At 32.3% G+C, this 15,338-nt stretch overlaps 1 protein-coding gene and 2 long non-coding RNA genes across 3 annotated transcripts; all 3 read right to left on the minus strand.

Annotated features, from left to right (window-relative positions):
• Nucleotides 1-9,723: 9,723 nt before the first annotated feature.
• LOC107896153 (uncharacterized) lies at nucleotides 9,724-10,480 on the minus strand. The gene is made up of 2 exons (XR_001683618.2): nucleotides 10,093-10,480; nucleotides 9,724-9,852 (listed from the first exon to the last, which is right to left on the minus strand). It is a non-coding gene; the product is annotated as an uncharacterized lncRNA (long non-coding RNA).
• A 27-nt stretch (nucleotides 10,481-10,507) lies between these two features.
• On the minus strand, nucleotides 10,508-13,130 carry LOC121216149 (uncharacterized). Its single transcript, XM_041091467.1, has 4 exons — nucleotides 12,103-13,130; nucleotides 11,692-11,986; nucleotides 10,634-10,912; nucleotides 10,508-10,569 (listed from the first exon to the last, which is right to left on the minus strand). The coding sequence occupies exons 1-4, from the start codon at nucleotides 12,619-12,621 to the stop codon at nucleotides 10,508-10,510; spliced, it is 1,155 nt and encodes a 384-aa protein (XP_040947401.1). The 5' UTR covers nucleotides 12,622-13,130.
• A 7-nt stretch (nucleotides 13,131-13,137) lies between these two features.
• On the minus strand, nucleotides 13,138-14,804 carry LOC121215993 (uncharacterized). The gene is made up of 3 exons (XR_005911973.1): nucleotides 14,781-14,804; nucleotides 13,375-13,583; nucleotides 13,138-13,265 (listed from the first exon to the last, which is right to left on the minus strand). It is a non-coding gene; the product is annotated as an uncharacterized lncRNA (long non-coding RNA).
• Between the last annotated feature and the right edge of the window lie 534 nt (nucleotides 14,805-15,338).

Raw genomic sequence — 15,338 nt, forward strand, 5'->3', positions numbered from 1 at the left:
TCATGCCCATCAAACATGGATTAAGACCCTAGAAATATTAACCCAAGAAAAAATTTAGAATTCATAATTGAAAATAAAGAAGCTAAGATTTTATTGCATAAAACTATAAATCAAATAATATCATCCATCGTAAGGCTCGTCTCCTCTAGGGATTTAGAAAATTAGTTCATACTTGCAAGAATAAACACCGATAATACAATATAACCATTAAAATAAAAGAAACCTATGATAACTTCCTCAGAAATCAATTTGGAATCTTTAATTTTGATGGAGAACTGCTTTGAAATCAACTTCAATGGTGTTCTTTTGGGTAATTTTCGTGCTAAACCAAGACGGATGTTGTTTTCCCTTTTTTATTTCCTTATATATGCCTTCTTAAAGTACCAAAAACTTAAAAATTTAAACTTCCGACTATCATTGTACACGGTTCCCAAAAGTTACACACCCTTGCCACACACCCTTGTGGTTCACATAGCTTTGTGGTCTGGCTGTGTGAAAATCTGTTACTCGTGTACAGCTTCCAGACTGCTTCAATGTTATGATTTTCACTTGTTTTTCGCTCTATTTGTTCCCAAGTTCTCTATTAAGCTTCAAAACATGAATTTAAAGGATTATAAGTATATAATTCACAATTAACACCACTTTATTACCCAAAAATGCACTAAGAATGAGGCTAGAATATGTTACTTTTGACACTTATCAAATATCCCTATACTTAAGCATTTATTTGTCCTCAAGCATAGGTCTCGGCTCACATTCAAATTAACTTTCCTTCACCCATTATTTTCACTAGTCATGGCTTAGGATAGTCTATATATAATTCGAAAATTAAACTAAAATGACAATAAAGAGCATGAGTAATCCAAGAAAAAATTTTAATTTCAAAACATAGGATTCTCCCCTACCTTATAATGACTTGAAATTCAAACCCAACCAGATTTAACATCCTTACTAAGTTTCACTCAAAACACTCAAAGTGTTTAAAGGTTAATTAATATGCACTCAATAGTCAAACAAGGAATGTTATTACCATAAGCTTGCTTAAGAATCAAATCTCCACCACTACAAATATGAGATGACACAAAGATCAAGAGGTTTTTACAAGGGTTGTAACGGGGATTAGGTTAAGAGTATAGAAGGTATAAAAGGTGAATATAGTTGAGAGTTGAAATGATAAGTTACCAAACTAAAAGAATAAGATGCTGAATTGCAAAAATTTAACATTAAAGTGAAACAAAGAATTGAAGTGAGCTTTTATATATGGTGATGATGATGATTTAAGCTCAAAAAAAAAAAGATAATGATGCTTATAACATGAATATTGACCTCTCAATTGAACAAGATAGCCTAAAGAATTTTTAGAATGATCGAACATATCTAGGAAATTTACCAAAAATCTAATCTCAATTTAAGGGAAGCAATAAAAAAGGTAATTCACGAAATTATTGGGGTTTAAGGGTTAAAATGGAGGGGGTGATAAACAAACAAAAAGGGATTAGGCTCAAAGGGGTTTACTAGTGGGCAATGAAATGGGTAGGCTATTTAAATTTTAAATGGTTTAAATCTTAAGTATCTCTATCATCTCAGTATATCAAATCATTATATTTGAGAATTCACAACAAATGTTGGATCTCAGTAACATTTGTAATCAATCTCATACAAGTGCGCACAAGACCTTATTTACATGCCAATTTTATCCTAACATTTACTAAGTTCACATGAGCATCTCTTACACATATAAATATATATTTTCAATTTAGTCCAATTCTAACATTTAGAACCAATCAATAAATCCACAATCACACACTTATACACAAATCAAATCAATTAATTATTTTAAATATAATTATTTTTAGTAAAAATAAATTTTATATGTGAAATATTTATTTTTTTCCATCCATATAATGGGTCTGACAAATTTTAGTATTATATATTTTTTATGTGTATTTTAGATAATTATTTGAAATATTTTACATATAAAAACAATGATATTTGAAATAATTATTTTTATAATATTAGAATTTACCATACTTGCAATATAGGTGAAAATATATTGATATTTGTAATAGTTATTTGAAATATTTCACATATATTTGAAATAATTTTTTGAAATAATTTACATATAAAATCAATAGTGATATTTGAAATAATTATTTGATTTTATAATATTAGAATCTACAATATCCACAATGTAGGTGAAAAAAAATATTTCACATATAAAAAATTATATTTACTATTTACTAAAAATAATGATATTTGAAATGGTTAATTGATTTTTTTATAGTAGAATTTATCGTACTTACAATGCATATAAAAAAATATTTGATGTATAAAAATTATATATATAGAAAAATATAAAAAAATTAGTTGATGTTTTTTAAAAAATAAAAAATAAATAACACAATGATACTTATGAATATATTTTCACTATATCCACAATGCAAGTGAAAAAAAATAATGATATTTGAAATAATTATTTTTATAATATTAAAATTTATGTTACCCACAATGTACGTAAAAACATTTTTTTTATATAAAGAATTATTTATAAAGAAAAATATATCAAAAAATTAGTTGATGTTTTTAAAAATACATATAATTTTAACATAATGATACATATGAATATATATTCATCATATCAATAATGTAAGTGAAAAAATAAAGAGATTTGAAATAATTAATTTTATATGTTAGAATTTACGATACCCACAATGTACGTAAAAAAATATTTGACATAAAAAATATATAAAGAAAAATATATCAAAAAATTAGTTGATGTTTTTAAAAAATAAAATATATTAACATAATTATATATAAATTATTTTCATTATATAATTACATATTTATTATTTTGTGTGTATAAATAAAGAAGTGATTAATTAAAATAAAAATAAAAAGTTAATTGAAGACTTGAAAATAGCATGCTTATTAATTAAAAATTAAGAAAAAAAAGCTTGAAGAAATATTCATTAGGAAAAAAAAAATAATATATGGGGGGGGATTCGGATATGGGACTTAAGGGTAGAAAATGCTAGAAAAATAATGAGGTCCTTGGAAGTAATAAATATTAATATTTTGATATTTTATAAAAAATTTATAAACTATATAAGCATAATAGGATTTGAACTTAAGTTACTATGACTTCAACGATCTTATTCTTGTTATCAGAACATTATTTATTTCTTTTTATAAACATTTACATATATTTTTTTTAGATCTAACAAACAGGGAAGGCATTTGGTAAATTTCTGGATTTGCAGTATTTTTTTCTTCAAGCTAATTAATTCAATTTTGTATGGTGTTATCCAGGAAGAAATAGATCAACAAAAATGGTAGCTGAGGAGCCTGAAGAGAACATCACTCACATGGATGCTTGGCTTTATAAGGCAGCAGCAGAAGGCAACATTGAAGTATTCAATAATAACCAGCGGCTTCAACTTGAGCCGCTAAAGACCCCAAACCATGACAACCTGCTCCATGTTAGCTTGGCAACCCAGGAGAATGCTGTCTGGCTTTTTAACAGCGTTCACTCAATATTCAAATCGTCCCCGCACAATATGTATTCTCCCTGATAGATTTTGTATCACACGATCCGGGTTTCAATATTTTCGTAACTGTGATAAGAAGAGACAAAATATCTGATTTTATCAGACAAATTCTGTTGGGACAATGGCAGCAGCAAAAAGAAAAGAACAAGACAGAGAACAAAGGAGGAAGAAACAAAAACAATTTACTTGCTCACAAACGTGCAACAAGGAAGCAATCTGAGTTTCACAACTGATATGCTTGATTTTTCAATAAGAAAAACAAAACATTTATAGCCAACTACATCAGTTATTATTACCTAATACCACTAAGTAGCCTAGTAACTTTAAAAACATTGCTTGTACACAAACAAGCCACCTAAATTAGTCATTCAACACCTAAACATATCAAGCTGTCATCAACTTGTTCATTTCCAAGTAGTTTAATCAACAAAGAAACTAAAAAGAAAAACTTGTTGTTACAGCAAGTATATGTGCTGCAGCATGTCATCAAGCTGCATGCACTTCAACCAAAACATGTATCAGCAGCATGGTTGGCCAATTTCAACACTCCTCCTTGGACTCCATGCTGCAAATACCAATCATTCATCAAGTTTTTTGAACTTGGCAGCCCTTAGATGCTTTGTTTCAAGCTGACCAATTCATTTTCAACCTTGGCCTCATTCACAAACAAATCTGACTTACACACTTGACTATCCCAGTCTTTTGTGCCAAAGATTTGTTCACCAAATGGAGTCTTCTCCTCCTTCACAGCCTTGGTTGACAACACATCTTGCCTTGTTTCTTTGTTCATAACAATCCTGTTTCTTCTTGCACAAACAGTTCGTGAGTATAGTTTGCTTGCACAAACTGTCTTCAACAGGCTTGCAACTATACAACACGCATTGAGCTTCCACATGTTGCTGAGCTCACACCTTTGACAGACTCACATCTTTGCATATTGTCTTCAACAGGTGTCTTCAACAGGCTCGCACTTTGCTAAGCTTGCACATTTGGAAAGCTCACACCTTTCCTTGAAACTCCTCCTCCAGCTTATTCAAGCTTGTTTGGGGGTCTTATAAGTTTGAGCCGATGTTGAGCAGGGGAAGCAAAATCAATGGTCCCTTAAGACTTAGGCTCTGATACCATTTGTTGGAACAATGGCAGCAGCAAAAAGAAAAAGAACAAGACAGAGAACAAAGGAGGAAGAAACAAAAATAATTTACTTGCTCACAAACGTGCAACAAGGAAGCAATCTGAGTTTCACAACTGATATGCTTGATTTTTCAATAAGAAAAATAATACATTTATAGCCAACTACATCAGTTATTACTACCTAATACCACTAAGTAGCCTAGTAACTTTAAAAACATTGCTTGTACACAAACAAGCCACCTAAACTAGTCATTCAACACCTAAACATATCAAGCTATCATCAGCTTGTTCATTTCCAAGTAGTTTAATCAACAAAGAAACTAAAAAGAAAACTTGCTGTTACAGCAAGTATATGTGCTGCAGCATGTCATCAAGCTGCATGCACTTCAACCAAAACATGTATCAGCAGCATGGTTGGCCAATTTCAACAAATTCTCAGCAAATGTCCATCACTGCTACTCCAGACGAATGCTAAAGGTCAAACTCCTTTGCACGTTGCAGCAAGGTATGGAAATTCTACTATTGTGAAACTTCTAATCAAGTCTTGTGCAAAAGCTAGAGATGGAGATTTAGAGAAGCTGGGAATGGATCAAGTAAATGCAGTGGGGGAGATGCTGAGGATTACAGATCAGGAATCCAACACGGCTTTACACGAAGCAGCACGGCGTTACAATGTTGAAGTGGTGAAAGCATTATGTTGGAGTTTGAAGACCCTGATTTTCCGTATTCCGCCAACAAAAAACAGGAGACTCCACTTTACAATGTTGAAGTGGTGAAAGCAATGCTGCACACTTGGGTTATAGATTATCAGTTGTGGAAGAAGTGTTAAAAAGGGATGTATCAGCTGCCTATATAAGTGATAAAAAGAGGGGGATGACACCCCTGCTTATGGCAGCCAGGTAAAGCTATCTTGGAACAGTTTCAAAGATTCTCTCTTTATGTCCAGATTGTTGTGAAAAAGTGGACAACAAAGGTTTGAATTTACTTCATTACCTGGTTTTTAGAGGCGCTTTCTCTCCATTAAGAGTTTCTCCTTTGAAATGACACTCAAGAAGTTTATTATGCACTTCGATCTAAGAAACAAGATCAGAAACAAGTGTGTGTATATATTGTATTTCCATGGCTATGGTTTTATTAATATTTAAGTTTTGAATTAACATATTTAATAAATCTTCAATGCAATCAGCTAATGTGGGTGGCATGGCAGAAACAAATCAATGATTTGTTGGAAGAAATTGAGACTGATCAAGTGGCGGAGGACCCAGTTCAACTCAATCTCTTGCCAACTATCTCTGCAGAAAGCTTGGAGAAGACAAGAGATGCTCATTTAGTAGTGGCAGCACTTATAGCCACCATCGCATTTGCAGCGGTAATCCCGGTGGTTTGAATAGCGAAAAAGGGTCAGAGCAAGGCGCTCCCCTTTTGATTGATGAGGCGGCAGCCTTTAAAGCATTTGTTGTAACAAATGCATTGGCCTTTATTCTCTCTGTTTCTGCCATCTTCATCCACTCCGGGGTTCTGGGTAATATGTTATCAGGATTTAAGTTTGGGCATCGGACAGTTTTATATCGAACTCTGTCTGTTTCTGGGATCCTTTTTCTATGCAACGTTTGCAATGTTGATTGCTTTCAGCACAGGCTGTTATGTGGTCTTAAAACCTTCCCACGGACTTGCCATTGTTTCATATCTCATCTACCCTGCCTTTTTTGTCTTTATGTTGCTAATTTTGAATCTTACATCATATATGTAACATATAAATATGAGAATATTACTTTATCACGGATTACTATTCTTCCAATTCCTAGTGTCAATGTTCTCTTTGAAGAAATATTACTTTTAAGTTTTTTTTAGATATATCTAACTCATCAGTATTAACAATCTCCATTTAATTGAAATCAATGTTATTAGTTGATAAATACACATTTTCAAAAAAAAATTAAAAAAATTCATAATTTATGTAAAGTAAAATTTATTAAATATAAAAAAATAATAAATATGTTGTAACTAATTTTCCGTTATAATTAAAAATTAGTTTGAGGAATCATTGAAAAATATGAGATTTTTAAGTTCACCACCAATTTTTGTTGGCTAGGTGTGATCAAACACCTATAAAATCACTCTTTAAAAAGAAAATTTTGATTTAAAAAAAAATTAATTTTGGGTACGATAGAAATTCAGAAAATAAATATTTAAGTTCAAGAGTTGATTACGTGAAAAGAAGGTTTTAGCACCCATGCCTAAAATTGATAGTTTGTTAAATATATTCGTCAATTAAAATTTATATCTCGGTATTTAATTAAAATCCAAAATTTTGATAAATTAAAAATAAATATATGAAAGATGTCCAGATTGTTGTGAAAAATTGGAAAAAAGAGGTTTGAATTTACTTCATTATTTGGCTTTTAGAGACCGTTCCTACAATTAAGTCATTCTCTTTTCATGACTGGTGGTACTATGGCTGCATATGGATCAATAAGAAATCTAATGAAGTTGAAAGGTGACTTTGGATTTACAGCAGCAATAACTCTACCTGGTGGTTTGAATAGTGAAAAAGGATCAGAGCAGGGCAATCCTTTTCTGATTGATGAGGCAGCCTTCAACAAATGCATTGGCCTTTATTCTCTGTTTCTGCCCTCTCCATCCAGTTTGGGATCCTGGATCTTCTTTTATGTTTCTAATCTCCTTGATTGTGCAGTGGTTGTGATGGTGATTGCTTTTAGCACAAGTTGTTATGTGGTTTTAAAACCTTCCCATAGACTTGGTACCGATTCATGTTTCATTTGCCCTGCCTTCTTTGTTTATATTACATACAACAATACCTAGCTCTCGTGAAGATGTTGTACTAAAAAGTACTCATATTGTGTGAGACAATAAAACGAAGAGCTCATGGAGGCCCTCATGATAGAACAATTTTGCATGCAGCAGTTATGGCTGTAGATGCCAGGCAATTACATATGCAAATATATTTATTAACAACTTCATTCCCCCCCCCCCCCAAAAAAATATCTCTGTATTAAACCGAAAGTCCATGTGATTCCAACTGTTAAGCACCATGGGAAGTGTTGAAATATATAGGAAGTAATAAGAATTTTATACATAATAATAAATTTACTAATTTGACATTTTTCGTAATTAAATTTAGCGTTTAATTTTTTAAAAAGAGTCAAATTTGATCATTTACTTTTAAAAACTATTTAATTATCGTTTTTACACTAAAATATTAAAATTTTAAATATAGTAGTTCGCGTGAAAGTTGGCATGAACTTCATGTTAACTTTTTCAACTTTTAAATTTTTTATAATTTTTAAATTATTTCTTGACGTGCCGGATAAATAGTGTTATCTCACCGTTTACGAGTTTTTCCATTCCTATGATAAAAAGAGAAACGAGATCAGATTTTATGGAACAAATTCTCAGCAAGTGTCCGTCACTGCTACTCCAAACGAATGCTAAAGGTCAAACTCCTTCGCACCTTGCAGCAAGGTATGGGCATTCTGCTATTGTGAAACTTCTAATAAGTCTTGCGCAAAAGCTAGAGATGGAGATTTAGAGAAGCTGGGAATGGATTGAGTAAATGCAGCGAGGGAGATGCTGAGGATTAGGGATCAGGAATCCAACACCGCTTTACATGAAGCAGCACGGTGTGGCACAGGGATTTAAATTGCGGTCGCGGTCGTATTTTCGGTCGCGTCGCGTTTGTCGCGGTTGCAGACATAACGGACGCTATTGCGATTACTGCGGGTATCACGGTCGTGAATTTTTTTAAAATTCGTACAACTTATTATAAAATATAGGAATTATAATTATAATTATAAAAAGTCATTTTTTATGATTTTTAGAGTTTTAAATATTTAGACTTTGATTGCTTTTTGCTATTTATTTGGACTTCTTTTTTTTTAATAACATTATATTAGGCTTTTATTAATAAAACAAAATTATAAAAACTGCACACTTATAATTCTAAAAAGGCCCAAAGCAGATGGCCAAAAGTAAAAAAATCTAGATATTTTTAAAGTAAAAAAATCTAGATATAATCCTAAAAAAAGGCACCGATTCCTTGCCCAATCAGCTGAAATCTGCCCTCTCTTCTTCCCATAATCCATCATTTCATTTTCAATTTGACCATTTCCTTTTTCAAAACTTTTCCTTCCGAACCGTTCCATTTTCTTATTGTTTTGAAGCTTTCTTCCTTCCGTTCTTCCTCTCCTGGTGCTTTCTAGTCTAGTTCACATAGCCAATCGTATCTTCTTTGTTCTCCAGCATACTCAGGCCCTCAGGGAGCTCCATTTCCAGGCATACCTCCTCTTTTTTGTTTTTTGTTCTTTTTCCTGTTGTCTTCTTTGTTCTTTGTTCTTTTTCCTTTTTTTGATTGAACTGTGTTTCAGTGTTTCTGTTGATTTTTGTTTAGAGGGGATGATTTTTTTTAATTTGCTGTTAACGGAAAATAACGGGAATAGCGGCCCGTTATTGCCGCAATTGGCCGTTACCCGTTAAATTGCGGCCGTGATCCACCGTTATCGGTGTGACTCCGCTTCTCACCGCTATTTTCAGCAATTGCGGTTTCGGACGGCGCCGCTACCACTATATAACGGCCGCTATTTCGGTAACGGACCGTTATTTAAATCCCTGGTACTGTGGCATTGTCGAAGTGGTGAAAGCATTGTTGGAGTTTGAAGACCCTGATTTTCCGTATTCTGCCAACAAAAAACAGGAGACTCCACCAGGGATTTAAATTGCGGTCGCGGTCGCGTTTTCGGTCGCGTCGCGTTTGTCGCGGTCGCGGACATAACGGACGCTATTGCGGTCACTGCGGGTATCGCGGTCGTGAATTTTTTTCAAATTCGCACAACTTACTGTAAAACATAGTAATTATAATTATAATTATAAAAAGTCACTTTTAATGATTTTTAGAGTGTTTTCTAACACTTATGAACCTTTATTAATATGACATGAGAACACAACTTTTATAATCATTAATTATTCTTATATTTATTTACGAATTTTCTAAGAATGTTATATTAACTAATAACAAAGTAAAAAAAAAGAAATATTAAACATTTATCATATTTAATAAGTTTGAAAGTTTTTATAAATAAAAGAATTGAGAATTCATACATGAGAGATGTCTTCAATATTTCTTGACAGCTTTGAAGATAGTGAAGATATAAATACGCTGCAAAAGGAAAAAAGGAATAGATAAATTAATGAATAGATTCTCATTAATTATTCCTATTTCCTACCACTTATTCTCATCTCATTCTACTTTCATATATAATTTAACATGCTTCGATTCTTCATTATCTTTTCATAAAATATACTTCATTCATTTATCTAAAGATATATATTATTTTAAATGTTTTAATATCATCAAAATTAAGAACAATAACAAAGGATTTCTTTAAAAAAAACATACCTTACAAATAATGATAGTGGCACGATTTAGTTTTCACCAATTAGTGGAATGACGAGGAAGATCAAATCCTTCACCTTCACTTTGGGAGCGTTCTTGACTTGATTCTCTTGGCCTTTGTCCAAAAATATATCCAAAAAAAGCAACATTTTCACCTTGGTTTTCATTCAATTGATATGGAGGATATATTTGAGGAGGATGATACATGAAAGGTGGAGGTGGGTGATACATTGGTGGAGGAGGATACATTTGAGGCTGGTATGGCACACCATAATTAGGAAATGGTGGATAATAACCATATGGTTGTGGATAACCATGTGAAGGTTGTTCTGGTGGATAAAAACCTTGAGTGCTAGTAGATGAATCACTATACCCAAGGTTACTAGAACTCGATCTCTACCACTACCAGATGAAGAGCCTATAGAAGTATGCTTCTTGCCTTTTCCCGTTGATGGAGCTCTAGGTTCACTTCTATCTCTCCTAGGTTCAGGAAACATATTTCCATCAAACTCTGATCTGTCACGAAAATGTCCACCAGTGGTACCACCCTCATATTCTCCTCCATACTGACTAGAAGACCTAATTTCACCTCTATCACCACTATATCCGTCATCCTCATCAATTGGACTTAAACCACCACCATCGGGTCCATCGCCACTCTGACTTGGAGTTGAACTAGAACTTGAATGAGACAAAATTTGTTGTTGCGATTGATCAACATCCATTTCATCATCAGAGGTATCCACAGGCAACACACCGGCATTTTCACCATCTAACAATGGATTCTCTTTCTCATGAAGCCATTCTGATAGCGGATCAACATCTTCAAAGATATAATCAAGGCTGATAGGATTAAAACTAACATTTATATCATCAGTGCTCATTCTTTGTTGATGCCTCATCTTAAGCCTCATATTATAATAGGTAAACACTAGTTTTTCAAGTTTTTTATACTTTAACCTATTTCTTGCCTTGGTGTGAATATAACTAAATGTGCTCCAATTTCGTTCGCAATTTGATGCTGAAGTTGTTTGACTAAGCACTTTAATTGCTAATTTTTGTAATTCGGGAACACATGTGCCATATATCATCCACCACTCAGCTGCATAATATTATTTAAATTTCAAAATAACTTTAAAATGTACAATATAATTAAATAATATAAATTAAATTAAATAATTTAATTAACTGTTTACCCGGATTCATTTGCTTCCAAGCTCTTTGTGCTTGTGGAGTACCGAATGTCTCATGTTTATCTCTAAATAATAACAACTGCATAAATAAAAGATAGAGTAAAAATAAAAATAAAAATTCTATTTCAAATTATTTAACTAAGTTACAAATAATAGTAGTTGAATCTAACCTGATTAACCATTTTGACTTGAGTATCCATAGAAGGTTCTAATCTTTCAATTACTGATCGTGTACCTTCTAATGTTTCTATTAATACATTCTCAGAATGCTCCACCCCAAATTGAAATTGAGGGTTGAGAAAATAACCTAAGTATAATTTATAATAATATCATCAAATAATAATAATCTAAAGCTTAAAATAATAAAATATAAAAATAGTTCTTAATTATATGAAATATTTTATCTTACCAGCTGAATGCAAGTCGGAATGCATAAAATTCCATCTATTGTCAATAATCTTTTCATACTCTGTGAAATATCGACAATTTTGTTGAATTGCTCGTTTAGCCCTATCAATAGCCTCATAAATAAAGCCCATCATTGGTTTTTCATCGCTATCCACAAGTCTCAATACTCTTACTAAGGGCTCATAAACTTTTATGAGGTCATTGGCTTTTTTCCAAAAATCTTTTCCCAAAACAATTTTTTTGGCTTCATAAGCAGGCCCTGACTTTTGCTTTCCCCATTTTGATTCTTTAAATTCCTATATATTCATAAGAAAAATTTTAAAATAATATAATTTAAATTATTTGGAACTAATAAAATCACTAAAGGTTACTATATTTAAGTAATTATATTAACTAATTATAAAATACTGACCTTTGAATTAAACATTTCTCTCAAACCTTGCTTTTGTCTTGTTATCTCTTCAAGTTGAATGAAATGAGTTGCAAATCGAGTAAGAGCGGGTCGAAGTATTTGTTTCCCTTGTGTATACTTCTTCATCAAATCAACAGTCCAAATGTAATTGTATATAAAGCAAGTCACTTTCTTTGCCTCATCTAACACTTTTGCTACACTGGGCTTTTTCCCAATATCTTCAAGGCATAAATCTAAACAGTGAGCTGCACATGAGGTCCAATATAGATGTTGTCTTTTCAACATTAACTTTTTTCCAGCAGCTTTCATTGCTGCCTCATTATCAGTCACTATTTGGACAATGTAATTTTCTCCAATTTCTTCTACAACTGAATCTAACAAACGGTAGTAGAATTCAGCATCTCTACTACGGACACTTGAGACATCTACCGATTTCCAAAAAATGGTTCCTTTACTGCAATAAACAAGGAAATTAATGATGTGCATTTGATTCAAACTGTTGGTCCAACCATCACACATTAGAGTTGCACCCAATTCTTTCCAATGAGTCTTTAGTACATTTACCCAATCATGAACTCGTTGATACTCTGACTCCAAATACACATCTGAAACCTCATAAGGTGTTGGGAGCTTTACACCTTGTCCAACTTCTGTTGCCACTTGAATTAAGTTATACAACCATGGAGAGCTTGCTAATTGAAAAGGAAGTCTTTCATATATTATAAATTTAGATACCGCTTCACCTATCTTCCTTCGAAAACTCTTTAAAAAAGAGTCATTGACCTTTGGTTGCTTTGAACTTTTGCTTCTAACCAATTCAGGTATAGCTCCCCTTAAGGTAAACTCAGACTCACCTGGAATAGATTTACTTGTTCTTTCTCTATTATGTTCTCTAGCTGATCCATGAGAAGATCGCCCTTCTTCATAAATGTTATCCCAACCACCAGTACTTCGTCTGAATTCTTCCCTTCTATGCCACTCGTGTTGTGATTGGATACTTTCTCGAGTTGCTTGCCTTATAGCAGAAATCTCATCAATGAATCCCTCATGCTCATCCTCCTCTTCTGTTAATTGAGATAAGAATTCATCTTTTCTCCTCTTTTTGTCTATTTTCTTTGTGTTGCTTTCTTTTAGTACATTCATCATACTTTCTCTAATGACACCTGTTAATAAAATAAAAATAATTCACACTTTATATTATTATCAATTATATATAATCTTTATTGATAAATTTACAATAACATTTAATAATAATAATAAAGTATCACATACCAGTAACATTAGGGCATGGTGCAACATTGCCGGTTTTATGAGCAATGTGCTCTTTAAATCGTGTTATTCCTCCTTTCACAACTTTACCACAAAGTTTACATACGATACTTCCTCTCGCATTTGGCACTAGAGTTCCAAAGTGCCAACCTATATCATTACTTGGTGCACCCTCCAATCCTTTAGTCGGGAACTCTTCACGTGGTGGCATGCTTTATTTTTATTTATATAAGAAAAATAAAATTATATTTAGAAATATAAGCAACTCATTACTTATATAGTTATATTATCAACAATATAATACCAAAAAAAGTAAACAAAATTTAAAGCTAAAGTAAAGACCTAATATTATAGAAATAAATAAATATTGTGTAAAAAAATTTAATAATAATAATAATAATGGTAATAAATAATAATAATAATAATAATCATGATGATGATGATGATGATGATGGTATTAATAATAATAATAACAATAATAAAAATCTTAAAATTAAAAATTATATGAAAGGATATACTATATAGATAAATAAAATGATATAATAAAATAAATGTATTTAAAATATTTAGGTAAATAAATATGAAAAGAAATATAATTGAAATAATAATGCAAAACTAATTAAATTTTAATAATATGGTAATAATAACAAGTAAATAAATAATAAAATAAAAAAGGAAAATAATAATAGTAATAGTAATATTAAATTAATTAATTTAATAATAAAATAGCAAAAATAACAAAAAGGGACTAAATCGAACTTAAAACATAAATTTGCGGCAAATCTGAAATAAATAAAAAGAAAAAGGACCAAATTGAATGCACAAATAACAAAAATGGATCAAATGGGAAATAATCCCCATCCTTCAAAACGCACAGCTTCAAGGTGGACCAAATTGAAATACGAAATAAATTATAGGACAAAATTAAAAAAGAAATAAGCTTGATTGTAAATAATAAAAAATAGGAAGGGCTAAAAGCGCAATTAACCCTTCTGTTAAAAACACGCGGATCCTAGGAAACGGGTCGGGTAAGTGCGCGGGTTAGGCCGAAACGGCGTCGTTTTGGTGCCAGAGTGGCCTGCCCAAAACGGCGTCGTTTTGAAGGCCTATTTAAATGAAAAAATTTTCAGAATCTTCATTTCAGCCATTCTTCAAATAATTTTTTTGCCTTTTTCTCTCAATTATTTTTCTTCTCTGCCGTTGCCCAGAATCCGGCCATCGGCCACTGTGGCAGCCGCCGATCACCGGCGACGGTGCCGCCGTGCACGGTGGTCGGAAATCGCCGAAAACATTTTAACCCCCCCTTTTTTGTGTAGAATATAGATCTAGGGATAAAAATATCAAAAATCACTCTATGTTGCAGATTCAAGACATGCAAGTACTTTACTGGGTTAGTTTTCTCTACTTACTTGATCTATTGCTTTGCTTGCTGCTTGTGCCCTGTGGCTGTGTTTTTTGCCTTGCCGAAATATGGAGAATGAAGAAATATATTTTGCCTTTTCGTTTGCTTGTGATTCTGTGAAATGTGAGTTTGTGAGTCTGACTTACTGAGTACTGCCTTGTATTGTGTTGTGTGAGTGAGTTTTGATTTTTTTAATCGACTTTCAGATTCAGTCTTTTACTTTACTTTGTTTTGATTGCAGGTTGGGAGGGAATATATTCCTTGTCTTTTGTTTTATTATGAAGTACAATTATTCAGTCTTTCTTCTCACTTTTCACTATTCACTTCAATATTTCATTCACCAGAATCATCATCCATGTCCATCTACAGCACTTGATTTTTTTTTAATTTACGGAAACGGAAAATAACGGGAATAGCGGCCCGTTATTGCCGCAATTGTCCGTTATCCGTTAAATTGCGGCCGCTATCCACCGTTATCGGTGTGAATCCGCTTCCCTCCGTTATTTTCAGCAATAGCGGTTTCGGTCGGCGGCGCTACCGCTATATAACGGCTGTTATTCTAAAA

This window comes from Gossypium hirsutum, chromosome D04 (assembly GCF_007990345.1).
Source record: "Gossypium hirsutum isolate 1008001.06 chromosome D04, Gossypium_hirsutum_v2.1, whole genome shotgun sequence".
Lineage (NCBI taxonomy): Eukaryota > Viridiplantae > Streptophyta > Magnoliopsida > Malvales > Malvaceae > Gossypium > Gossypium hirsutum.